Source organism: Canis lupus, chromosome 31 (genome assembly GCF_011100685.1).
Source record: "Canis lupus familiaris isolate Mischka breed German Shepherd chromosome 31, alternate assembly UU_Cfam_GSD_1.0, whole genome shotgun sequence".
In the NCBI taxonomy this organism is placed as follows: domain Eukaryota; kingdom Metazoa; phylum Chordata; class Mammalia; order Carnivora; family Canidae; genus Canis; species Canis lupus.
Window position 1 is genome coordinate 28977108 of NC_049252.1, and position 26908 is coordinate 29004015.

The 26908-nt window shown below is 47.8% G+C and overlaps 1 protein-coding gene across 4 annotated transcripts in view; it reads left to right on the forward strand.

Annotated features, from left to right (window-relative positions):
* Positions 1 to 26908, forward strand: part of ITSN1 (intersectin 1) — a 216349-nt gene that overhangs the window by 145662 nt on the left and 43779 nt on the right. For 2 of the 4 annotated variants that reach the window (XR_005382307.1, XM_038581401.1), the window contains exons 22-28: positions 1766 to 1971; positions 2742 to 2824; positions 6727 to 6893; positions 10169 to 10214; positions 12660 to 12781; positions 15579 to 15696; positions 17366 to 17557. Coding sequence is in view for 3 of the 4 variants with exons in the window: in XM_038581401.1 (XP_038437329.1) it covers positions 1766 to 1971; positions 2742 to 2824; positions 6727 to 6893; positions 10169 to 10214; positions 12660 to 12781; positions 15579 to 15696; positions 17366 to 17557 (934 nt within the window). In the remaining variant the exon portion in view is untranslated. Of the gene's footprint in view, positions 1 to 1765; positions 1972 to 2741; positions 2825 to 6726; positions 6894 to 10168; positions 10215 to 12659; positions 12782 to 15578; positions 15697 to 17365; positions 17558 to 17954; positions 19472 to 26908 lie in introns of those variants that run through there. The other 2 variants (XM_038581403.1, XM_038581402.1) reach the window with 2 other exon arrangements.

The window sequence follows — 26908 nt, forward strand, 5'->3', positions numbered from 1 at the left end:
TTGCTTCTGTCCCTGCTGGGCTCTTTGCAGGGACTGGGGTTGGTGATCAGGGTAGAGAGCATTCAGTGTGGTAAGAAGAATGTGTTTGAGACCTGGGAAGGAGTAGGAGATGCTGACTGCTAGGTAGGCGAAGATAGTTTATATCCACTTTTTAGAACGTGGAAGCTGGGTCCTATGGGGAATTAAACAGTTGGCCAAAGTCAGGAAATCAGTGACACACATGGGGTTCCAACCCCGAGTCCAGACTCTGTCCAGCCCCAGGCTGGATTATTCCAAAGTGTCAGTGGGGAAAGGTCAACAAGGCTGGGGCCCAGGCTTGGCAGAGGAATGGATGGATGCACCTGGGAGGATGGGACAGCACAGAAGGGCTGTGAGCTGGTGGGCTGTGGGGGTCGGGGAGCTCCTGCGAGCCCGAGGGAGAAAAACAGGCAGAGAATCTGGGGGATCTGAAGAAGTGTGCAGCCGAGATGGAAGGGAGGAGGGACTTCGAAGGTCCAAGAAAGTGAGGACCCAGGAGGACCCAGGAGTGTCGATAGGAAACTATCTTAAAGATAGGTACAAGTTGGTTACAAATGAGCTGCCTTTGAGCATCATCCTTTTGTTCCTGTCCATTTTCGTATATGCTTGAAAGTTGACGTAATTTTCTTAGTATCATCTTAAGATATTGTAATGATTTTATGTTACAGTTTTTTAAAAAAGATAATAAATGCCTCACCCTACCTTTCCAGCCTCATCTCCTACTGCACCCCTCCATGAAACTAGGCTCCACGCACCCCAGGATTGTGCTCCTCTTCCTGGACCCTTTGCAGTATGCCACCCCGAGGCCGTTGCCTGTGCTGTGCCTTCGGCCCGGAGTGCCCTTCCTCCGAAGCCCTAGCTCTCAAAATCCTCCTCGCCCTTCAAGGCCTGACTCCAGTGCTGCCTCCTCTGTGAAACTGTCCCTATGGCCCCTGGGCAGAATTCATCCCTCTTTTCTCTCTGTTCCCACAGTGAATAGCTGGAGCCTCTTTGTAGTAGATCTCGTTCTGCCAAGTGGTATATATCATTGTGTGTGTCTCTCTCTTGCCCGCTAATTGTGAAGTCTTTGCTAATGATACCGTACTGTCCCTTTTTCCAGTGCCATATGGTCAATAAAGTCTTTTAGCCTAAATTATTTGGAGGAGGCAGAGGTGGCATTTTATTCCTCTTTGTAACCCCTCTTTGCATGTAGATGTATGTAGTGGATCACAGCAGATTTATGCCAGCCAGACCCCTGGGTCTCTAAAACAGGAGCTCAAACAATCCAATGTGGGGCATATTTTCCTTTGTCCACCTAAACCAGCAGTTCATTATCCTTTGAGATTTCGCAAGATTTCTACACTTTGGTATGAATCTTCCACCCAACATCCAAAATCCATTTGGAAATGGGGATGGTGGGGTGGCCTGGGCACCTTGGAGGTTAAAACAGAACCAGATGTCAAAGGCACACAGCCAGATGCCCCAAAAGAAATATGACCTCCTGGTTTGTTTAATGAGGCAGCTCTGGATGGCCAGATAGTGCCCCTGCAAATAGGCTGGCAGGTGTTGGGCTCTCCTTTTGAAAATGAGAGATCACCAGGAACCAGGGAAGCATCCAGCACCCATGCTGCACTGAAGCAGGGCCCTTTGTGGCTGTGTGTGCCTGTGTGCACTTGCTGGAAAGGAGTGTTCGTGCCAGTGTTGATGTCGCCTGCATCGGTAACCGATCACAGAGTAATGAGAGGTCCTTTATGTATTTCCACACAAGGGTGAGAAGGTGGAAGGGCTACAAGCACAAGCCCTGTATCCTTGGAGAGCCAAAAAAGACAACCACTTAAATTTTAACAAAAATGACGTCATCACCGTCCTGGAACAGCAAGACATGTGGTGGTTTGGAGAAGTCCAAGGTCAGAAGGGTTGGTTCCCCAAGTCTTACGTGAAACTCATTTCAGGGCCCATAAGGAAATCCACAAGGTATTTTTGTGTTTGTCTGCTTCTGTTAGATGAAAACAATGTTGGGCATGAAATTATGCTTGCGTTCATTAAGATTCGCAGATGGGATTGCAGGATTATGGTGTCTTCTGGATCCTCTAACTGCAGAAGTTAGAGTGCGTATCTGGAGAAGACAGCCTCTGACAAATAAGAGGTCATTTTCTCTACCACCGCCCCCCCCTTCATTGGTGGAAGCCTGCATATCTTGTGTTCCAGTGACTTATGTAAGAAGGACTTCTACTCTGAGGCCTGGAACATTCTTGTGGATTTGTTGGTGATCATGCCTAGTACTCAGTACTATGTAAGATACACATGAATACTTACAGGCTCAATGCATTTGGGGAAATAATTGAAAGAATGGATTATGAACCTTATAGCATGGATCCTTTAACATAAAGGTTGTAGTTCAATTATTGCAATCACCTAGGTGTTCAAAACAGGTTAGGAGCTTCAAGAAGATAAAAATAACAAAAATATTAGAAGAGCATCTATCTTTGCTTTGAACTAGACGGATACGTTGGCTATGTAGCAAGTGCTGAGAAACAAGAATGCAGCTCAGACTCATGCCTCTGTGGCGCTGTTAAGTGTTTTAACTTAGCCAAGTGCAACTGTGTCAGCTGTACAGCTGTAGATGCTTCAAAGTTTTAAATATTAAGCAGCTCTTTAAAAAAAAAAAAAGGAAAATCAGTGTCATTTGTATTCATGTCTTTGAAGATAAAAATTAAAATACTTTCTCCTCCCACCTCTTTCAGCATGGATTCTGGTTCTTCAGAAAGTCCCGCTAGTCTAAAGAGAGTAGCTTCCCCAGCAGCCAAGCCGGCCATTTCGGGAGAAGGTGAGAACCTGAGTCAAATCATGTTCTTAGGAGGGTCGAGGGGATCACGTAATATAAACAGTACATGTTTGAAATGAGATGGGATTTCACTTTAAAATAGACTGTACTAAAAAAAAAAAAATAGACTATATTAGTTTATGTTCAGTGTGTTCCACTCTGAGGTCAAATGAAAGGTTAGATCTTTACAAAAGCTGAGTACTTCACGGAGACTTTCAAAATAGTATCAGATACATTGATCATAATAACCGAATCTTCTAATGATAGTTGGTCACAAGCTCTCTGACGTTTGAAAGAGGCCCATCAGTGTCACTAGGGATCAAGTTTTGTGAGCATCTCTGCAGCTGGATTGTGGTCATTGCTTCCCCTACTATAGTCTGTTCTCCTCTGACTTGTACATAAGTGTTTTGTTTGTGTTTGTTTACTACACAGTCTAGTAAAGCTGTCCCAGCAATCGCAGTGGCATCTCTGCCACCCTCAAAAGAAACAGAGAAGTTCAGTTTTTCTGTTCCTTGTCACTAAGCACACCAGATTATTTAAGACCTAAAGATTTCATTTTGAGTGTTTAGCACACAAAGAATTAATTGCCTTATATCTTGGTCTTCATCACATAAGTCTGAGGATTATATATGCTGATACATGGTGTGGGCTTTAAAACAAATAAAACACACATGGATCCAGGCTCTGGATGGTAAAAATCTCACATCTTTTCTGCAGCCAGTGTAGCCATTCTCACCTCATTGAAGAGCGCTACCTGAAGTTTGACAGGCTTTCCACTGCAAGTCTGATCGGGGTTCCTAGCTAACAGATGTCTACCCCATTGTATGCTAATTTTTCTTGGGTTCCTTAAGTAAATTCTATGAAGATAGAGTGTTTTATTTAGTCTGTTCACCATCCTGAGATTGTCACATTCCTTGGAAAGTGTGGCTTGTGAAAGAATTATGAAAACAGTTGTTTGGCTGGAGACAGCAAGGATTAAAGTTCAGTGGTATTTCAGACCCCCGGTAACAAAATTACTTTCCCCAAAGGAATTTGAGAAGCAAAAATGTTTGTAGTTTATAGATACAGCTATAAAAACCTCATCACTGCCAAACACCTCCAGCATTTTATTGCATCCAGTTTTTGCTATTGCCACCAAAACGATCATTAGAAGAGTTCTGTTTATACACTCTATCAGTCATCTGAATGAGTGCTTTATCCACTTAGCAGAACGAGGCAAAAAAAAAAAAAAACTCTTTTTAAACACGTGTGTGGTCCATATTATATAAAGCAGATTACCATTCTGCCCAGATTCAGTATGTTTTATCCAATGACGTCTCCTCGGAAGGCTGAAGTTTATACCTTGGCTCTCTCCTAGTAGCCATTCACTCTCTCGATCATACCCTCACTTCCTCTCCTGTAAAGTGGGCTGCTGACCCCCCCCCCCTTCGAGTAGAAAGTAACAATCAAGGATTATGAGATAATTTGCATAAAGCATCTAGGAGAAAGGTAAGAGTCTGCTAGTGTTTTTTCCTTTTTGCTTCATTTCCTGGGTTGTTGATGGAGAGCCACTTAACAACGCCGTGAGCATTCTCCTCTAGGAGCAGCATCGATGAACGCCAATTTGTTTTGAAACGTGTACAGAGGCCTCGTCCCTTGAGTCCTCAATACATAGGTCACAGGTGAACCACACACACGTTTAAAGTTGGGTAACAGAAGAGAGATTCTAATCTCCGCTGACATTTATTACATCCATTGTCAGATGATCTGGAATATTAGGAAACACTAGGAGAGAGCTCACTGGCCTTCCGGAGTGGCATGAGAGGACTTGGCTGTTGAAGTTCAGAGAAAAGCTATCTGCATGTATCAATGAGCCCCTTATTAATATTGCATTAAAGGTAGTCACATTCAAAGTAAAGCATACATAAACCATATTAAACAGATGGTCAGTTTGGGTAGCTCTTAGGGTGCCCACTTAGGAATGGCCAGTGCCCTGTGGTAACTGTCTCTGGAGGAGGCTCTGAGTGCCACCGCCCGCCCATCCTCCCATGGCCCGTGTCACTGAGCCCCACAGGAGCCTCCCAGATGCCTGTGTGCATGGCAGGGCAAACGAAGCCACAGTCTTTCCAGTCTCCTTGGTATCTTATAGTGCAATGGTAGGTTCAGCCAGAGTTCATGCGTCTGAAGTTTCTTCAGCACTTTGAAAGTCACTTCAAAGATTGGATCCATTTTTGAGAAAGTGACTTTTCAATGCAGGAATCACTGGGAAAAACATCCATCTGCCAAAGATCCTATCTTAAATGGCCGAGCATGAGCTTCAGGGGCAAGTGGCAGAGCAAAACCAAACGGGGGAACGGTCAGAATACTGAGAGATCGGGAAAAGGAACATATTAATGAAAAAAGAATGTCCTTAGCACAACTGCCAGATTTGATTTCCGTGTGTGGGAAATCATTTTTCCTGTGTTCACTGTGGAGGTGCGTGTGAGCCACACTGGAGGACTAGAGACAGAGTGTCTTCTGTTCTCCCTTGGTCATTTGGGTGACCTTGTGTCTGCTGTGGGGTCCCTACTCCCCGGGCCCTGGCTGAGGCTCCAGCCTGCGGCCAGCACTGCCTAAGCTGACTCAGCCCTTGGCGGGCTCTCCCATGTTGTAGAGCTGCCTACATTAGCACACGCATTAGGGGGCTTTGTGTCTTTTTGTGTTTGTTTTAGCTTTCATTAGTACCTCCTGCAAAGGCTCTTATAATTAGCCAAAAGCATTCCTCCATACTCAATTTCTGCCTATTAATTAACATTAGGCTCTGAATTTAAGGGCTCCATCTGAAGTTTTAGTGAGAAACAGGCCTCATCCATCCCCAAAATGAACTTTCTGGGTGGGTAAAAGGTGATTTTTTTTTTAAATGACTTTGACAAAAATACCCAAAGGCCTAGGATAAAATGGAGAAAAAAATGGAAGCAAGACATTTAGGTTCATCTCTCTGTAGATCTCTTATCCTGCACCTAGTATAGTGTCTAGAATTTTGTGTCTAGGGATCTTTCTGAGAGTGATTTGGTTTCTGAGCCTTTGTAAAACCAACTCTTTATAATTAAAAAGGAAATTTTCCTCTGGAATGCACCCCCATCACATGCAAGACTGTAAAGAAAGTCAGTTCTTAGACTTTAAGACTTGAATAATAAAACATAGGAAACAGATTTCTTTTCAGCTTGTTCAGGAAGGCTTGCTTATTTTCTGGGATTGAGTAGACGTTACTTTTATTATCAGTCCTCACTACGTGTTTGTGCACTTGAATGACAAGTAGATGCCCGTTTTTAACTAAATAATGCGTATCTTTTATTTTGTGTTTTAACAGCTTCCTACCGTCTGTGTATCTGGCACAAAAGGACATAAGTTTTCACTCGGGCACTTGAGTAATGAACAATGTGTCTTATTTAATTTACGTGAAGGATTATAGTGTATCTAAAAATGTTCCAAAATTGTGACTTGGTACCCTCAAAACGAAAACACAGATACTTGATGTGCATAGAAGAGCTGGTGTGTTAGTGCATCCAAATGAGTGCTCAGCACAACTAAGTAAATGTTAGTTAAGAGTAAATTGTAAAAACCATTTTCACTCCAAAGGAAATGATGACATGAAATTATAGCTCAGCCCTGGCACTCGGTGTCGGTAGACAGGCAGTTGGCATTTTTGTTCGCATGGCTGGGTCTTCCCAAGAATTGTTCCCACGTCTGCAGTTACTGAATTTGTATGTGCAGTTAGGGCATTTGCAGCCAGGGATGTTCCACACTTCTGTTTTATCTGTGACAAGCTTTTCTCTTGAATGGATCTTATCCTAACTTCCTTATTCATAAACTAGCATTTGCAAAGCTGTCTGGGATCTCTGTAAACAATCAAGCTCTCTCCGTATCTCAATATTTCTCCCCACCAGAATTTATTGCCATGTACACTTACGAGAGTTCTGAGCAAGGCGATTTAACGTTTCAGCAAGGGGATGTGATTTTGGTTACCAAGAAAGATGGTGACTGGTGGACAGGAGCAGTGGGCGACAAGTCCGGAGTCTTCCCTTCTAACTATGTGAGGCTTAAAGATTCAGAGGTAAACCCACATTAACTGTTTACTCTCCCTTTCTGTGCGATGATTCTCTCGGCGGGGAGTCGCCAATATTTGATGGTGGAACACTGTTGATGGGTTTTGCTGTGTTCCGGGAACTTGACAGCGGATACAGAGTGCCCTGTAATTGTTTGAACTGGTCATTTGGTGCTGCAGGGTAAGCTTCCCACAAGCAGAAGAACCCCCTGGGGCTGAGCAGAGGCTACCTCTCTGGAGGCTGGTCTGAGAGAGTTAATGTTCAGGGTTCATTTCTATTCCTGCATGCGACTGGCTTAGGGTTTAGAGCGAATGTTCTTGGTTGGGTCTTCAGGGTCACTGATCTGGGATACCCAAAGAAAGACACACAGCAATATTCTGCCCATGTAAAACAAGAGGATTTGGGTGATACTGGCCCCAGAACGTGGGGTGGTAGAGAGTTTCTACAATTGATACTTTTGCCTACACGTTGGGAAGACACAAGATTTAAGAGATCGATAACACTTTTGACCAGGCCTTAGAATCTCAGGCCCATTGATGAGGGCCTGAATTTATTCTAACTGCTGTTCTCCTTATGAATCGGAAATGAATCCCATTGTTATGCGGGGCCTTAAAAATCCAATTGCAGAACAAGAGGTCTTGAGGCAGTGCAGAGTTCAATGAAATGGTGGGGTGAGCCCACCACCGGGGTATTGGGAGCCTGTCTCAGAGTGACCAATTTCAAGTTAGTGGAGAATTTCAGGGTGAATCAATGTAGTCATTTAACAGATCCATTGCACATAAATAAACCACAAGAATTGTCTTTTTTTTTTTTTTTTTTTTTTTTTTTTAAAACCTGCTTTCTCAGGTGTAAGCCAGTGGACAGAGCTCCTCTGTCATTGGAATGCCAGCAGGAGGGTGTACCTTGGGCTGATCCACAGGCCCTAGTACCTGCAGCTGCTTTGGGAGCCTGGAGCCTGACCCCACAGTGTGGTCCCTCCCCTTCCTTTCTCGCCTTCCCTGCAGTGCCCAGAAGCAAGTTTTTATTTTGCTTGGGTTTTGTTTTTTCAGGGAGTGTCTTTTTAGCTGTTTCGGTTTTGGGGTTTTGTTTTGTTTTGTTTTCCCTTGCTGTGGTCTTGAGAGCAGCTTATTGAGACTCCCAGGAAAGGATTTGCATGAGTCTGCTTACCCTTAGAGAATTTGGCAGAAGCATGGTAGAAAGTGCTTCTCTCCAATGCAGCAGTGAATTGTCCTCTGCAGACCTGGAGAGGGGAGAATTAGGGTTTTCTCCAGGAATCCAGTCGGATCCAGTAAGAATCATCCAGATGATATTTCAGGGGTCACAGGGGAATAACTAAAACTAAACTCAGTTTCTACTGCTAGGCGTGAAGAATCTTAGAGTGACTACCTTTTGGGATCAATTGAAAGACCAAAACCATTACTTATATTGTATTTTGATAAATCATAGTTTGCTATAAAAAAAATCTGAAATCAGTAAGTTAAAAAAGAGACTGACATTTTTAAAGGTAAGCTGAATATCAAGGTGCTTTTTTAACCATGGCCTTAAATTATGAGCCACAGAAGAACCAACGAAGCTAAAGATTTTGCACAAACATTTGGCTACATTATTTCATAGTGATGAGAAAAATCTAAAAAGTCAGCTGTTTCATTTTCCTTGGGTACAGAGTTCAGCGTATAAGGAAAATTTCCTGCTAAACCCAGATCCAGCCTCAGATACCAGGCTTTCCCTCTGGGCATGGGAGAGGTTGTTCTATCCTGGCTTCCCTTCTCTGTAGGAGAAGGGCTGTGGCACATATCCTGGGGCAGCTTTTCTACTGCATTCCTGAGATGTGCCAGGACAGAACCAGGCCTTCTGAGTATGTCTTAGTTTATGTGCTGGCTCTGGTGTTAAAAAGGGAGCACTCTGGGGCACCCAACTGGCTCAGTTGGTAGGGCATGTGACTCTTGATCTGGGGGGTCGTGAGTTCATGCCCCACGTTGGGCATAGAGCCCACTTAAAAAAAGCAGGGGAGCACACTGACGCTATTTGGACTCATTCACTGGGTGTTGCCAAATGCCTTTGTTCCTTTTATGGCTTATAGGGAGTTATTATAAGTCCATACTGGGAAAGTTAACTGGTCATTTGGAATCTTGTTTCATTAGTATTCCTTTATTTTGATACGCAGCCTATAAAAATAGCAAGGCAGATTGGTATTATATATTTTGTTAATACAGAAATCATAATCTGAGTAAAGATTGTAACTCAAACTTGCCCTGGTAAATGGTTATTAAATTTCAATAACCAAAATAAAGGGACCATGATGGCTTAGATGAATGGCATGTTTTTATTCTTACAGTAACTGTCATTTACTTTATTAATAAGCCTTTTGTTTTGTTTTGTTTTAATTGGAATACTTAATTTACTGCCAGATAGGGACTCAAGAATGAAAATCAATTCAGAATAAAGCACTTTGTAATGACAGATGACAGTCTGGCCCCTGTCCTGTCTCAAGGTCTCTATTGGCTTGGTCAGCTGGTTTAAAATTCCATGAGTACCCATAAAGGAATTCAACCCCAGAGCACTTTTGGAACAATTAATCGTTGCAACAACAAAAATATGGTCTGCTTCTATGGATTGTGCATCCAGCATTGATAGAGGAATTTCAGTGTTTAAACAGTGTAAGATTTGGGCAAAAAAGATACACAGGCGAGTAGCTGCCTCTGTGGATAAAGAGGTGAATGGGATAGGGGAAGGCGTGTTTGAATTGCCATTGTGCTGTTTCAGTTATCTTTTTTTTTTTAAGTAAAAAGATAAAGCTCTAAAGCAAATGTAGCAAAATATTAATATTTTATGTAGCACATCTGGGTGTTGGGCTCTGGATGTCAGAGTCTCTGGAGTTTTATTGTGTAAAATATTCAGTAACCATTTGAACATAAGCATGAGCTCAGTGTTTAGGACATAGCCTAACAGTCTTCCTCGCCCGGCACCCCCTGTTTGGTGTGACTCAGGGACAGGATGCACCTGTGCTACACGCAGACAGTACCTGAGCCATCTGGGATCCTATACTTGGCTCACTTCTCTCTAAAGAAGAGGGCAAAAGCTGTGTGTTTCAAAGTACTCGCTTTGTCCCATGTTTTCCTGACACACATCTGATGTCAAGAGATAGAGTTGCTGCCGTGTTTCCCCAGAATGAACCAGGGGGCTTCAGGGGCTCAATCGGGCTTGGGTCATCATTGATCGTGTTTTTAAGTTGCATGACCAAAACTCTTCAGTATGCAAATGAGACCTTTTGCTCTGTTTTAAGGGCTCTGGAACTGCTGGGAAAACAGGGAGTTTAGGAAAAAAACCTGGTAAGTTGCAAACCCTGATGCTTATTTTTCAATGTTTTTGAATGTAATTGATAGTTGCTCCCAACCTTTTGTTCATTAGGGCTGGAAGCCTAAAAAAGACAGACAAAAGAATCTTAAGAGCAGTCAGAGTTTATCCTTTTATTGGAATCCATTAATAATGTGTACGTGGTTATGAGCGATGTCTGTTGCTTCACACATGGGGTGGGGGGGGGGGGGGGACACTGCTAGACAGAAGGTTCTCTTGGGTTGTGAAGTAAGTCAGGCAAGGTGGTGGGAAGTCGTAATGCGTAGAAGCTCTAAAAGTAATAGGACTGCTGCATCCTCGTTCTCTTGGGAGGTCCAGGAGGCTCCTTCCCTCTCCTGATAGCACAGTTCGGTCCCAGGACATAAATAGTGGCAGAAATTCAAAGAGCAACAAAGTAGAGGTCCCCAAAATGAATATTTGGAAGCCATAGGGCGGTTTTCATCAGGTACACATTTGAAGATGCAAAATTACAGTCATCCCTCTGAATTTAGTGCTATAGTTTATTTAAGCAAAATCACACGTTCTGCAAATAGTACCACGAAAGAGAAGGGAAAGAAGCAGAGGTGAAATAACATGGTTTGTCTGGCACGCCTTCCTCCTGTAGGTCACTGGAGCGTTTTTTGCTGTTGTGTCCGTAGGAGATGAGGGGTGGGGAGGATCCCCGGCAGGCCGACAGGGGGATCTGACGTTTCCATGTCCAGTGCTCAACCACAGATGGCCTGACCTGGCGGGGGAAACTGGGCTCTCGGGCTGCCATAGGGTATTAATCAGACTCCAGACACTGGAACATGGGGTCAGATCTGTGTTTTAACTGTGAGTGTTTTACATTTTGAAACTGTCATTCCAAAGGGTCCAGATGGGCTTAACTTTATACTGAAACCAGGGGGCCGCTCCAGGACACCAAAGACAGAGAAGAATGCTGGGGGCAGATTGCTGGCTGGGGCACGCCAGGTCCTTTGAGGAGCAGAAAAATCTGAGGCCAAATAGGACAGTGATTTGGACTTTCTCCAAACCAAAAACTCTTGGAATCTAGAGCTAGCCATTGGCATGTCAGGGGAGAATTCCTACCCTAGCACAGAGTTCCCAGCTCGGGCTCTCAGTAGGGCCAAGGTGTATGGAATCTGGCCTCTTTCTTACTTGTCCTGATCTCCCTGGAGCATCGGGCCGGGCCTGCCCCCGGACAGCCTGGCGCACCCAGCATGGTGATGGGCGGCTGCTACTGTGCGTTCCTGAGCACGAGGAAGTACAGTCAGGGGACAGGGGGCCTTTTTCCCTTTTTCCTTTCTTTCTTTCTTTCTTTCTTTCTTTCTTTCTTTCTTTCTTTCTTTCTTTCTTTCTTTCTTTCTTTCTTTCTTTTTTTTTCTTTTCTTTTCTTTCTTTCTTTCTTTCTTTCTTTCTTTCTTTCTTTCTTTCTTTGTCTTTACCTCATCCCTTCTTTCTTTCAAGATCTATTATGATGGGGAGAGAGTGTGGAGGACTAGAATGGTTTGCTCTGCATTGCTTCTAGAAGTTCCAAAAGCAGTCACTGGATACGCCAGGATTCAGTCAGACAAGGATTTTGGTTTGGTTTTGTTTTGTTTTTTCATACTCGACCTCCTGTGCCAATAGAAACGTACTTTTCAGAGCCTGGTCTGTGGTACTGCTGGGATTTTTCCCATGAGATTTTTAACATTCAGGGAAAGTAAAGAACTGTTTAGGTTTTTTGTTTTTTCCTGTGCTAAACTGGTTTTTGCATAAAATTCTCTTCTTAACTCCAGATTTTTTTAAACTTGAAATAAAAATAAACCTGCATTGACATGATTCCTACCTGATATCCAAGGATTCCCCTTTGTGTGAGCCACAAAGACAGTGGTCATGTGGGTGGGGCTAAGCGTCTAAAGCCACAACCTGGAAATCAGCTAGCGCCACACTCCCAAAAGTTTCTGGAGAATATAGAATTCTTCTTTCTACTTACTTGGCAGGTGGGAAAGCTCCACTTGAGTTCCTTTATTCACTTGCCCACCCTTGAATGTGCTGTGTGCTAGCTCTGTGGGGTGGAGGGTGGCGTGCAGAGGAGCCAGGCCCTGCTGTGGGCAGCAGGGTGTTGGCAGCAGTTGTGGTGGGGGAGGCTGGGACAGAAAGTACGAGAATTGGGGGCAAGAATGGGGTGGAGGGAAGTTGGTAAATAAGTTCCAAGAGATGATGAGGAAGTCCTAGAGCAGAACCAAAAGATCACCCGAGCCCTTGAATGCTGCATCTGGGTCATAGGTCGTGGAATGGGGGTAGGGGGGATGAATGAACCATCTACATTTAGTAGAGAACCAGCCCAGGGCATTGACTTTGATGACGTGAATCTGTGAACCCGGGAGGTGGCTGCGTCTTCCTAGAATTTCTTCTCCTGACTGTAACACTGTGCCACGATGTTTGATCTTGTTTTTCAGAAATTGCACAGGTTATCGCCTGCTACACAGCTACTGGTCCCGAGCAGCTCACCCTGGCCCCTGGTCAGCTGATTTTGATCCGAAAAAAGAACCCAGGCGGTTGGTGGGAAGGAGAGCTGCAAGTTAGTGTCTTTTCCATTTGTTTAAAATTCTGTCTGAATGTGAATACTCAAAACCCCAAAGGGATACGATTTCATCGCACAGTACACATAACCCCACCACCACCTCATCCTGCTCTTGGATATCGAGAGATTCCACATCATCTGAATCTATGTGTTTGTTTCCTGAGCGTTGGACAGCCAGTAGCAGAATTGTGAGAGCTAAGGATTCATTGGAAGATTTATCCAAATTTGCTTGACTCCTGAATTCAGATAGTGAGTGGTGGGAGCGTGAGAGGTCAGGATGAGGGATGTGGGCAGAGTCCTTCTCAGGGGTCATGGCATTATAGAAGCGGAGATCTATATAAATGTAAGGTGTGGTACAAAAGCTGCATGTGCACATCACAACATGCTTGGTTCCCATGTGTGGAGTGTGTGTGTGTATGCATGCATGCGTGCACATGCGCATTGTATGCGTGTCCTCAGTTCACTGTTTTGTCGAGGCAAATTTGGGTCAAGGAAGTGAGGATCTATATTGTGGTGAGCTGAAGAAATGAGTACCTCTATATGATTGGAGGGCAGCTAGTTAAAAAATAAAGTGCCAGCAGAGTACAGGGTGAGCCAGGGGACTAGAGAAATGTGTCTTGGCCAGAATGGGAAGTCGGAGATTAAACTTCCTCTTGGGCAGCCATAAAACCTGTCCAGCAGGGCTGACCACATTGACCTTCCAGGCTCAGGAATCTGACCTCTCGGGTCCTGGAATCCACTCCTCTTCATACTACTGTGCTGGCATCACCTGAGGCTGCCTCCAGGTGCCCTTCTTCCCTTCCCAGCCCCACACTTACTAGTCTTACCAGCCATCAGTGACACCTCCGCTCCAGCCTCATTGCATTTGAAAACAAGGACCGCTCCAGACTCTCAAACCTCATTGAGAATAACATGCTAGTTATTGTCTACCTAGTGCTTGTCTACCCACACCCCACTCCCTTCTGCTCCCCTAGTGCTTGTCTACCCACACCCCACTCCCTTCTGCTCCCCACCCTTCCCCCACCCCCCACAGCTGGCCACGTCCCACTTCCTCCAGAAGTGACATCTTCCCCTGAACTGTGGTGGTCCCGACGCCCACACCACTCTTGGTATTTAACATTGTTGTCGATGATATTCGCGTTTCACACATATTTCTTATGTCACCATGCAGGTTATCAGCTTTTTGAAGGTGGTAACCATATTTTTTCATCCTCACGCTCCTAGCACCTTGCTCAAAAGGGAGTTTTGAACGGTTCTTGAAATCCACAATAAAGTGGGTGAATTGCCATGCGCAGGAGGGCTTCTGGTGCCTCAACCAGAGGCTCTCTCATTGTGGATACACAAACGAAGAAATTGCCAGTGAGCTCAGTGTTCTGCCCTTGTGAAAGTGCAGGGCTGAGGCGTAGCAGAGTCATTGCAAGCCATATGGCGGCCTACTGGGTACAGGAACACGTGGGGACTTGAAAATGAGAGGCTGCAGTCGTGGGCGGATTCACTGTAAAAATAAAAGCTTTAGTCCTTGAGCCAAGGGCACGAAGTCTATCAGACCACAAGGAAGGGGAACTTGATCCGCATTCTAAAAGTAACCCAGATGGATCCTTCTCCGTAATTTGGCAGGTGGGAGGGCAGAGTAAAGGTAGAGGAAGTTTGCTTTGAGTTTTATTTTCTTATTTTTGGAACTGGTAACATATTTGCATGGTTTAAAATTCAAAAGTGAGCAAAAGGGGATATGAAGTGTCTCCCTCCCACCCCAGTCCTCAAAGGCAACTGTTTTTACCAGAGTCTTGCTCCTAGAGATGCTGTGTGTATGTGTGTGTGCATGTGTGTGCACCTGTATGAATCCTTTTGAGTTTTCTGTTCCCATTGGCATAGTTGGGTGCTCGTAGCGCTTCTCGTGATTCCCAGCTAGGGGCCCCCATCTCATAGAATTGCAGATCTCAGCTCACCACCTTGGTTATAATTTCCTCCATGTCGTATATTACCTCTTTCCAACAACACCCAGCATGTAAACACTCACTAAATGGCTCTCGTGTTGAATTGGATTGAAATGAAGGAGAAAAGAATGTTAGTGCAAAGCGTGGCTGCAGCCATCGTGTAGGCCTGGTAGTTTTTGAAAACAATGTCAAGCTTAGACTCTTTATGTTCTGTGTGTATTGCACGCGTGTTGCCTCATGTAACCCATAAGAGCGCAGGTGCGAGTGTGAATATTGGCTTACCACTAACTGGCTTGTAAACCTGACACTATCAGTTGACTTTTCTGGGCCTCACTTTTGTTATCTGGGAATCGGAAGTAGTAATAGTATTCTCCTCCTGGGATTGTGCAGGTAAATGCATATAAGATGCTCGGCGCAGAGCCGGACTCATTAGAAGTACCCAGTGACTGTTACCTGCTATTCTTAGCAGTATTTTTATTGTCATCATTGTCACTGTTACTCATCAAATCCCTCCGTAATGTTGGCACTCGCCATCACCTCTGCGTCACCTGAAAGTAACACGTGAGAGCCAACGCAGTGTGAGCAGTTGCCTGTGCCAGACCTACCACGTCACACTGAGTTGTGACCCACACCGTCCAGCCTATGCAACAACATTCCCAGCTCTGCTGGCCGATGACTACTACACTTCGAATTTTAGCTACAGTGTTTTCATTGTGTAATACAGGAACTCGGAGGTTCTACTGTTAATGCCAGTTGGTTTGTAGTTTTCTGTAAACTTTAAGTGCTCTGTTGTGAAGCAGACTGTACCCTGAATGAGGATGAACCTTTTAAGCATTTTGATGTAATTATTTTCTTACTAGGCCCGTGGGAAGAAGCGCCAGATAGGCTGGTTCCCCGCGAATTATGTAAAACTTTTGAGCCCTGGCACGAGCAAAATCACTCCAACGGAGCCACCTAAGCCCACGGCGTTCCCGGCAGGTAGGCAGCATACGATCTCTACTTGGCAAATGGTCTGCGGGTCGCGGTAGTCTTTCACTCGGTTTTCTCACGAAGGATCTTAGATTGCCTTTCACATCTGCTTGTGAACACTTCTTGTACTTGCCGGGACCGATACCCAACTACTGTGATATGGAATATGTTTTTTCAAAAGGACCAAGTATGTGAGCAGCTTGGCTGTTCTGGGTACAACAGAGCCCTTGTTGGACTCTCTTCCTAAAGGAGTCATGAATGCTATGGCATTAAAGCCAGATTTTTCTCTTGATTTCCTTCCAACTATTTAAATTGGGATTTGGGCTAGGGGGTGAGGGGACAAAAAAGAGGCTCCTAAAAATAAATGGCTGGGGTCTAAATAGGTCAGGAGATGGAGCTGGAGGCCACGGGGGTCTGTTGGTTGTAATGTGCTGCTCACTGAAGACCAAAATAACTCCCCTGTGACATTTCCTGTGAACAGAGGGGGCTTCGCTTAATGGGCAGGATGTTGCACACGCTCTCCTAAAGGGCTCAAAAGAACAGAGGGCACCGCGACTGAGCCGCTTGGCTATTTTCTGACTGAAGAGACCAAATTAGATGCTTTAGTAATATCTGAGATGGGCGAGGTTAGGGGAGCAGGAATCTGCCCTCGGGTCTTCAAGCCACCCGTTCTTGGGTGGCATTTGCGGAAAATGTAGAAGTTTTTGTTCATGTCTGTGCTATACGTCCCCAGTGAAATTAGATTAAAACTTGGCAGCCTTGGCAAGAAATGAAGGGATTGGCAAACCAGGGCTGTTCCCAGCCCCAGCTGGGCCTCTCTGCCTGAGCCGTGGCCTCCTGTGGGCGGAGGGTGTGGTGCCAGCTGGACCTCCTCTCCCTCGGGGAGGCCTGGCAGGAGCCCCTTCATCAGGTTGGTTGAAACCCACAGAAATCATTTGCTGAAGTGATTCAATTAGCTGGAGAATTTGAAAAAGCTAAAGCCATAGATAGGCTGGTTAAGGAAGATTAATTAAGAGGCCCAGCCTGACGGTGCAGACTTTATCTAAAGTGTTGCTAAGGCCGGGAAAGGAAAACGATTTAGCCTCCCATAGGTTTGAGGGAAAGTGGGCGTGGAGATGTCTTCCTTTGAGACAGAATTCTGAGCCATAAAGATAATAGGAGAATAGAACACTGATTTACTTTTCAGTAGGATTTGGATTTGTGGGGGCAGCGGGGTGGGGGGTGGACATCAGATGATTAACTACCTTCCACTTTTAAGGGGGGGGGAGAAAGAAGCAGAGCAATGTGGTGAAGCCCCCGGGGTGCACAGCCGTCCTGGGCAGTCGGGCCGGCTCCCAGAGTCTGCATTTCAGGGGCGCTCCCCTCCGCCCACATAGAAGCGAGTCCGCGAGCCTTGGGTCATCGTCCTAAGTTTTCCGCTGATGAGCACACACGAGACAGAGGAAGGTGTCGCGCCAGCTAAAGACTTAGCGCGAAATCTTGCCATGGCCTTGGTCTTTGTGTCCCCTGCCTTCGTCCGTCGCCCTCGCTCGGCGAAGCCCAGCAGAGCGGACCCACTTAATTGTGCCCCGTCCCGAGAGAGAGACAGAGAGAGAGAGACAGAGAGCGAGCGAGCAACAGTGGCGTCGGGAATGCCTAACGAGCCCCCGTGGCCCTCACGCGGCCCTGTCTCCCGCAGTGTGCCAGGTGATCGGCGTGTACGACTACAGCGCCCAGAACGACGACGAGCTGGCCTTCAGCAAGGGCCAGATCATCAACGTCCTCAACAAAGACGACCCGGACTGGTGGAAGGGCGAGGTCAACGGGCAAGTGGGGCTCTTCCCCTCCAACTACGTGAAGCTGACCACGGACATGGACCCAAGCCAGCAATGTAAGTGCCCGGGTGGCTGCGCTGCCTCTCCTCTCTGGTTCCTTTCGGTCGGACGTGCAGCATTGCTCTGATTCTGCTGAGCTTCGTTTGCAGAACTTTAAAAGCCAGACCATTGCTGCATTCACCACAGTCTCTTTGAAGACCTTCTGTAATGCGAGACTTTATCTTGCGGGGTTGTTTGGTTTGGTTTTGGTTTTGGTTTGGTTTGGTTTTTTTTTTTTTTTTTTTTTTCATTCCTTCTGTAGCATGTCCCCCTCCCGCCCTCCCCACTTTTTCCTTTTTTTTTTTTTTTTAATCATTTTGGCACCATGCTGTTTACATGCCTGACTCATTTTCCTAGCTTGAATTTTGCTCATTGTTTTGTTTTGCTTATGTGTTGTTCTCCTCCTTTTTCTAGGAATCATATGTTGTCCATCCCCCCCTCAGGCTTGAAAGTCCTCAAAGAGACCCACTATCCCATATCACTGCCCAGAGGGATGATGGGAGATGCAGCCTTGATCATGTGACTTCCAGCATGATCACCTACTGCCTTCTGAGTAGAAGAACTCACTGCAGAGCAGTTTACCTCATTTTACCTTAGTCGCATGTGATGACAATGTCGAGCTCTTCCTTCCAGAGATAGAAGCGAACATTACAAAAATACACAGGGTAGTGGGTCCTTTTGTGGCTTTCCTAGTGACTCGAATTGACTTCCCCCCCACCTTTGCACAGGTGCTTTCAATAGTTTTAAAAGTGTTTCTAAAAAATATATTTTAGCCTTTTAATAAAAATCAATAAATGACTCCTTTGCTATTTCAGTTTTGCAAAAAGACCCACTATCAATGCTGCATGTGCTATTAAAAAAATGTTCCAAATGTCCATAAATCTGAGACTTGATGTATTTTTTTTTTCATTTTGTCCAGTGTTATCAACTAAATTGTGTAGTTTGGGGTCCCCCCCCTGCTGTAGACGTACAGAGGAATTCAGTATATCTGTTTTAAAGACTTGTAGAACGACCCCAATTAAACGGAAGGTGTTTTGTGCTTGTTTGTGTGTATCAGATGTACCTTGCTGAGCATGTAATAATACATCCTGTACATAAGAAATTAGTTCTTTTCCGTGGCGAAAGCTACTACCTTGTACGATGCTCTAATCATACTGCATTAATTTGATTTTGCACAGTGACCTTGTAGCCACATGAGAAAGCACCTGTGTTTTTGTTCGGTCTCAGATTTATCTGGTTGAGTTGGTGTTTTCTGTTTTGGGTTTTTAATTTTGCGTGTTTTCATACCATGAAATCAGACACCGCCGAGGTTGTTACGATCCACAGCATCCACAATCTCTTCCTAGTCTCTGTTACATGAAGTTTTTATTCCAGTTACTCTTCATGGAATGACATATTTTGAACAAGTAATTTTCTTGACAAGAAAGAATGTATAGAAGCCTCCTTGCAATTAATTTCCAATGTTTACATTTTTTTAACTAGACTGTGGGATTTCTGCAGATTAATATGGAACGGAGCTCCTGGTCTGTGTATGTGTTTGACGTGTTGTAGCCGAAGCCTTGTGTGTCTTTTAAACACTAGTTGGAAAGCTCTCAATAAAAATGCCCGTTGCTGACAGCCCAGGAAACCGGGGAGGGGGAGCCTCGAGCACAGTCTCACAGTTTCCACTAATGCCTTTGTAACCTGCAGTTACCTTCTGTTTTTACATCTCCCTTGGGAGCAGATGTCCGGGCTGGCAGCTGTGTAGGGCCCTCCTCCACTCCCGCGCGCAGGGAACGAGGGCTGCTCCTCCTCATCCCCTCGCCCTTCAGTATTTTCATGGATATGAATGTAAGATATATAAATATATAAACCTGCGGCTTTAACAACTGTAATACAACCTTTTGAATTAGTTACGTGTATAGATAATTAAATTCTTCATATAAAAGTTAGACGGAAATGTCTCTGTGTTTTGCTGTTGGAACCTGGCAGTGGTGACGGGGAACCAGGCAGACCAGATGTCAGCAGGGGGGGGCCAGCTGCCCACGTGTCCCATAGGACACTCGGGCCTTGAGATACCTACACCGTCCGCTCCTCCCTGAGCCTGCGAATGGCCCTCCCTCTCCCCTCGCCCCCCGCCCCTAACCTGACCAAGGAGTAGAGGACTGCCCCGTACAAGATGGGTTTTGAAGCCTAGAACCGCCACGCAGCCGAGTGGTTAACTGTCTCCGCGGGCTTTTCCGTAGATGTCATTGGTCCACTGACAGGTGCGTGACTCGGCACATAACATTTTTCCGCACGACGTATCATGACAAGGGTCTGTTGACCGTCCACAAAACCGTGTGGGTGGAGATGGGAACTTTCACGTCTTCCATCCTGCCGTCGCCATCCGTTTCTGCCTGGCACGCGCCACTCTTGTCGCCTTCGCAGAGAACAGCCAGTGTGCACAGTGACGAAACTCTTTGCTCCGATGACCACGCGCTCGATTCCGATCGTGAGCTTCACTTAACCGGCGCTCCGCTGCCATTCAGTTGAAGAGTGATTTCCTTCATCAGTTCAGCAGATGTTTTTTGGGAGGTGCCCTACTGGGTTCTCGGTCCTCATGGGGTCTGGGTCCTCGGGTCCTTTTTTTTTTTTTTTTTTTTAAGGTTTTATTTATTTGTCAGAGACCCAGAGAGAGGCAGAGACATAGGGAGAGAAGCAGGCTCCTTGACGGAGCCTGAGGTGGGACTCCATCCCCCAGACATGGGATCACACCCTGAGCCAAAGGTAGACCCTCAATCACTGAGTCACCCACGTGTCCCTGGAGTCTGTGTTCTAATGGGAAGAACAAGGCATGGGATCCCTGGGTGGCGCAGCGGTTTGGCGCCTGCCTTTGGCCCAGGGTGCGATCCTGGAGACCCGGGATCGAATCCCACGTTGGGCTCCCGGTGCATGGAGCCTGCTTCTCCCTCTGCCTGTGTCTCTGTCTCTCTCTCTCTCTCTCTCTGTGTGACTATCATAAATAAATAAAGAAAAAAATATTAAAAAAAAAAAAGGAAGAACAAGGCAAAAATCAAACTACTGCACTCCATGTATATATATATATATGGGGGGGGGTGATGAGATAATAAGTTCTGTGCCAGAGGAATGGATGTAAGTCACCACGGAGCAGGACATCCAGAGCAGAGGGGGCAGGGAGGGCGGCTGCAGGGCAGAGAACCCTTCCAGGGGTAAGTGACCTTTTAGCATACAAGTAGGGGCCAGATGAAGCTGGGAAGAAAAGTGGCACAGATGTCAGGACATGCAAATGCCAAGGGATGAGTGGAGAAATCTCCACCTCCAACCGCCCCCCACCTGCACCACCACTGTGGAGCAACAATGCCACCACGAGCCCCACGATGCCACAAGCCCCATGTCTTGCTCAGGACCCCTTCACCCATATAAGCCAATGTTTCTTCTCCAGCCTTGAGTTTGGCTGGAAGTGACACATTGTCAAGGTGGGTAATACTCTGCACTGTGTGTAACTCTGCACAGTACCCTCTCTGTAGAGCCTTCTGTTGGCCTCCTGGTCGTTTTCCCAGGACGCTGCTCTTTCCTCTTACAAACCATTCAGTCTGCATTTGATCGCAGGGTATCCATCCGACCCAGGGCCTCTCAGCCGGGGGGATGCTACTGCCATCTAGCGGGTGGAGGCTGGGGATGCTGCTAACTGTGCTACAACGCACGGCCCTGCCCCCCACCCCGGGACACCAGAGAATTATCTGGCCCCAGATGGCACCAGTACCAGAGTTGAGAAACCCTGGTCCCACCCACTGGCCGTTTTGGTTAATGTTCACCTGGTTGGTCACGGCCAAAACGGTTGCCCTGTTGGTGGCGGCTGAGTTTGTTCTGGTAACTACTGTTGAGTAAACGTAATCATGTAATAAGTTCATGCTCAATATCTGTAGCATAAAATGTGTCCCAGAGTCTTGGTTCTATATTTTAGACTTGATCTTACTCTTTCTGGCTAGTCCCCAAGCCACACAATTTGGTTTTAAAGTATTTTAGTCCCATTCTCAGAGAATCTGATTGTTAAAAGACGGATAAACCAGAGGGAAAGCATCTTTTAATTAAATTAGCCAAGTAATGCCAGGTATCTCCTTTGGCCCCAGAGTTCCAAGATGTCAGGTTGTTTGTTTTTTTGGTTTTGTTTCTTTTTTTTGAGTTGTTAAACAAAAATCACTGGTCATTAAATCATTTAATTTCATAATTGGTGTTGATTTGTCCAACGTGAATATATTTACAACCGAACTTTGGGTGGTACAGTGGCATATGGGGAAGAAGAGTAGAAATGAGATCACCTTCCTTTTGCAGTTTTGAGTTGCCTTCCCAAGGCCAGCTGCCTCTCCGCATCTCAGAACAGGGCCTGGAGAGCCGCAGGAACAGAGTGGTGGCCGATGGGCCCAAGCCCAGACCACCTCTGCATAAAAGGGTGTCTGGGAGAAGCTGATCTAAAGCAAGGATTCATTTTTTTATGTAAAAAAAAAAAAAAAATTCACCATTACACAGATGGTAGAAACTGGTGTCTGCCCTGTTTCTGGAAGGGAACCGGGCAGATCCAGACTCCCATAGCAGATGGTGACTGGGCTCTCTATGCCTTCTTTGATCCCATCCGAAGAAAGGAAAAACTGATAATACCAGCTTAAGAAAACCCTCTAAATAGTAGGTTGGAACATATTCCTATTTCTCACCCATGAAACAGCAGCTCCTGTCGTTCAGTACACTGATCACCTGGGCCTACAGTAGGTTAGGTACTCAGAAATGCTGTTTGAATGAGTGGGTTGACCAATTAATGAGTAAGAAGGAAGCACTGGCGTTCATTCCTCGTACAACACGTGCTCCCCCCCCCCCCAAGAGGTTCCCTTTCGTGTAGCTGTGAGCTTCCTAAACGCAACAGTATCCTTGGAACAGTATCTCATGCTCATGGGGGATTTGCACCTCTGGTCTATGAAGGAGGCTAAGGACCAGAGATGCCAGGGTGCGGGGGACCTTCGTCCTGGCCAGGTCTTCCCCCTGCCTGGGGCGGGGGAGGCACCCACCCAGATTGCAGCAGGGACGGGCCTACCCAATCACGGCCTTGCTTCCTAGCCAATTGGAAAGTATTTCTGGGAGTGAATATTCATTTTTTTTTTTTGCCTCTAGCAAAATTAGAAGTTAATCCTATTCATTCTTTCTAGTTCCAAAAATACCCGAGAGAATTTTTAGGGAAACTACAACAGAGAGGGGGGAAAAAAAGCATCTTCAAAAATATCTCGTATTTTGGATCTGGTGGGGTGGGGGTTGGGGGGACATAATGAGGTCAAGGGTCAGGGTGGCTTTATGTGAATACTTCACGTCAGCCAGAGTTCTCAGGCCTTCCTTTAAGAAAACCCCACACATGAAAAACCAGATTTCCAGAATGTTTCCTGGTGTGTAGCTATTCCATTTCCCTTGGGAGAAAGTTCTAGCCTTTAAATGAAAGACTTCCCCGGGCATTTTTATTTCTTTCTTTCTAAGATGTTTATTTATTTATTAGAAAGCATGAGAGAGAGAGGAAGAGAGCACAAGCAGAGGGGGAGCAGAGGCAGAGAGAGAAGCAGACTCCCCACGGAGCAGGGAGCGGGAAGCGGAACTCGATCCCAGGACCCTGAGATCATGACCCGAGTGGAAGGCAGACGCTTAAGTGACTGAGCCTCCCAGGCACCCTCCCTCAAATGATAGGACTTGATTCATGAAAAAACTGGAAGGTTTGGTTTGTAAAAAGTGAGAATCAGCCATGGAACTCTATCAGGGCCACTTGGGGTTAGGCACACTGCCTCTCAGGAACCCCCAGGTTATATTTTATGTTGTGCACAGGTGTGTGTGTGTGTGTGTGTGTGTGTGTGTGCACGCGCCTGTGTGGCCGACACACGGTCAGGACAGTGATTTATGGGCAGGTTAAACGCCTTCGCCTTCAGCTTGGTAACATCGGGTGGGATGGTGAGGTTGGGGCGCAGCCCGAAAGCAGACCCATCAGGCCACACAAGCTTCTGGCCCAGGCCGCCAGCTGCCGTGCCCCACATCTGTTGGGCACATGGGGCCCGAGTAGTATCGCAAGCCTCTAAAGAGGAAGTGTCCCTTCCTCTGACTCACGCCCTGATTTGGTAAAGTTGGGCAGATCCCCCTTTTCGTGTAGCCTCTCCCGGGTGACCCCGGGTGGGGGGCAAGGGGCCACTTCACCTGCCCTTTCTCCTCCAGGAACCTGTTCTCACAGTTGAACAACTGGATTCCCATGGTGTCCCCTTCTCTGTCCTGGGCTGTCCCCTCCCCTCTTGGTCCCCAGGACGCCCCCTCAGGCACGCTGGGTCCACTCGTGGCACTCCAGCAAGAAAGCGGGAGGACGTGCATGTGTGAGTGTGTGTTGTGTGTTGTGCATGCGCGCGCAGAGATGCTCCCCGGGATGGTCCCACGACATCCAGATGTTGGATGTCGCCCCACGCTGTGAGCTGAGCACCCGGACTCTGGGAGCTGCGGGGACGTTCTTGCAAGGGCAGCCCCCAGTCCCCCGGCTCGTGGCCAGTGAGAGCAGCAGCGCCTCGGAGCCAGCCGCCTCTCGGAATCCCTACACCTGCCGTGGGAAGATGGGGAATAGGTTCCTCTTCCTATGTGGCGTTCGGCCCCAGCCAGGATGGGGAGCTGGTGCCAGATTCTAGCACCTTCTCCGCGCACAGGCTCCAGGCGCAGCCAGCCTCCTCAACCTTTCCAGTCCTCCCCGCCTCCGCCCCTGCGGACCTGGGTATTTTCCAAACACAAGGGCCTGCCAGACATGCCCTTGCTCAGGGTCACCCCAAGAACGGCTGCCAGGGCGTCTCCCCGTCATCCCTGTCTCTGCCAGAGATACGTGGTGCCAGATGTACCCACACGGCTTACCTACAAGTTCACTGTGATACTTCTTTCCATCTCTCCTAAAACTTTGGGATACTTTGGGGCCCCTGGGGGGCTCAGCAGTTGAGCATCTGCCTTCCTTTGGCTCAGGTTGTGATCCCGGGGTCCTGGGATCGAGTCCCGCATCGGGCTCCCCGCATGGAGCCTGCTTCTCCCTCTGCCTGTGTCTCTGCCTCTCTCTCTGTGTCTCTCATGAATAAATACATAAAATCTTAAGAAACACACACACAAACTAAACAACTTTGGGATATTTTATTTTTCTGCAGGCAGACAGTGGGGGTGTCCAGCACGCCGTCAACCTAACCGTAGCCTGGGCTTTTGGAGACGCTAGGAAGGGCTACAGGGTGGTGGTTCGGAGCGTGGGTTCAGCTCCCAGCTCTCCGGCGGGTTGATTGTGGGCAAGCTACTAAACCACAATTTCCACCCGGAGGGACGATTCCATTTGCATGTGAGGGACAGTAACAGCGCCAGGCAGGCAGGCAGCCCCCCACAGCCTTCTCCTTCTCACTGCAGGGGAAAGGCCTTGCACCTGGCCCCGAGCATGAAGGAATCCACTTAACTGGCTTCCTGCTTGCTCGCCGTACACCCAGACAGCGGGGGCTTGTGTGCATTTTAAGGCTTTACAGGAGACGAGCTTTGGCAGGGGAGGGATTTTGGAGAGAAAAGTTTGGACTTGGCTTCCCTAAAACCTCCAGACAGCCCGCTCCTTCGGGCACACGTCGGGGCCCCTCTCGTGCACCGGGGGAGGCCCCCCGTGTTGAAGCCAGCCGCTTCGTCAACCCTTCCCCACGTTCCCTGCAAGTGCAGAGCCGCGCAGCCTCCCCAGCAGACTCTTGGCCAAGGGGACAGGCTGCCCCGTGTTTCACACGGCCGGCGGCGGGGAGGCCAGGGAGGCCGCCGGAGCAAATGGAATGTGCGAGGCTTCTAAATGTCATGTCTGTGGACCGCGTTGGCAGGCCCATGCAGCGCCCCACAATAAACCTGTCACCGATGCATTGGGTCGCTGGGTCCTTTCTTTCTCATCACGGCCTTCTGGGGCTTGTGTTCTCTTGCCAGCAGAGACTGGAACGGTCAGCTCCCAAACATGCCAGGAGCTCATTCTTTTTGTTTGGCTTTTGTTTTGAAGCAGCCATACAGCGTGGATGGGGGACATGTGTCACGAGGGGGTGCCACCCCAAAGCGCCGTCTCCAGAGCAGCCACCCCCAGCACGCTCGAAGACTGGGAGATCAGTTCTCTCCTGCCCCCTGGAAGTAGCCCGAGAGGCCTCTCGGGATCCAGAGCTTTGTGTGCTCTGCGAACCAGGCCCCCAGCGGAGCTCCAACCCTGTAATCTGCCCCAGAGGAGAAGGGGGGGCTAGGCCGCCCCCCTCCTGCGTGCAGCATTACCTTGTTCCGAGGCTGCCGTGGGAAGATCCCCATGTGTCCAAGTCATCGGTGCAACCCTCCACTGTCATGGTCTCCCTCGTGCTGGGACACCCCCCCCCAGTCCATCCTCAAGGGACAGAAGTCCTCCCCCCACCTCCCCTGTCTGTCCCCTCCACCCTGCCATGGCAAGGGCCCAGGGTGCCCAGCTCCCGCGAGGCCGGGGAGGTGCCCAGCCTGCCTGCGTCTCCTGGCAAGCAGCTCTTGTCCCGCTACTTCCCTGACCGTCAAGGCCAAGGAGCGTGGAGCCAGGTGTCAGGCCTGTGCTCAGTGAAACGAGAGCAGATGAGGCGCCCGCGCTCATGGAGCTTGTAGGAGCCAGAGGAAACCACCCCCAGACAACGCGCAGTCGTTTCAGCTAGTCCGGACCACAGGGCCCAGAGCGTGACTGAGGACCAGGCCTGTCGCAGACGGGAAGGGCCGGGAAGGTGTCTCTAGAGAGGTGACTTGGGGGTGGAGGTCTGACTGCAGAAGCTCTCTGCGAAAGTCAGGGAGGAGAGTGCTTAGGGCCTGAGGAATCGCAAGTGCAAAGGCCCTGAGGGTGACTGAGGTTCTCCTGGCCCCTACCCCATAAAGACTACTAGCCTTCTGACCGGTCCCTGCACCAGGCTCACTGTCTCCCAGCCTCTTCTCCACCCCATGGCCAGAGAGCTGTTTTAAAGGTGGAACTACTCTGCTCACGATCCCCCCGGGGCTCCCGGTTCTTGTGTGACGGTGCCCCAGATCCTGTAGCTGGGCTGCCAGTCCTCGCCTGTGTGCTCCCTTTGAGCATCGCTCGCTCACCGCTTGCTCCAGGAAGCCTTCCCTGATCAGCGCCTGCCTGTCTGGATTGCTGATGGAACAGCCCCAGATGGCTGCTCTCACCCGAACACCGGTCCAGGTTTCTAGCCCCCAAATGTGAGGCAGGTGCAGGGGCCCCGGGCCTCCAGGCTGCAGGAAGGGCCGCTGATGCTCGACGAGGTGAAGGCCCGGCCCGGGGCCCTTACAGAGCCGGTGGCTAGCATCCCCGTCTAACATTCTTTCTGCCACCTTTGAGTAACCCC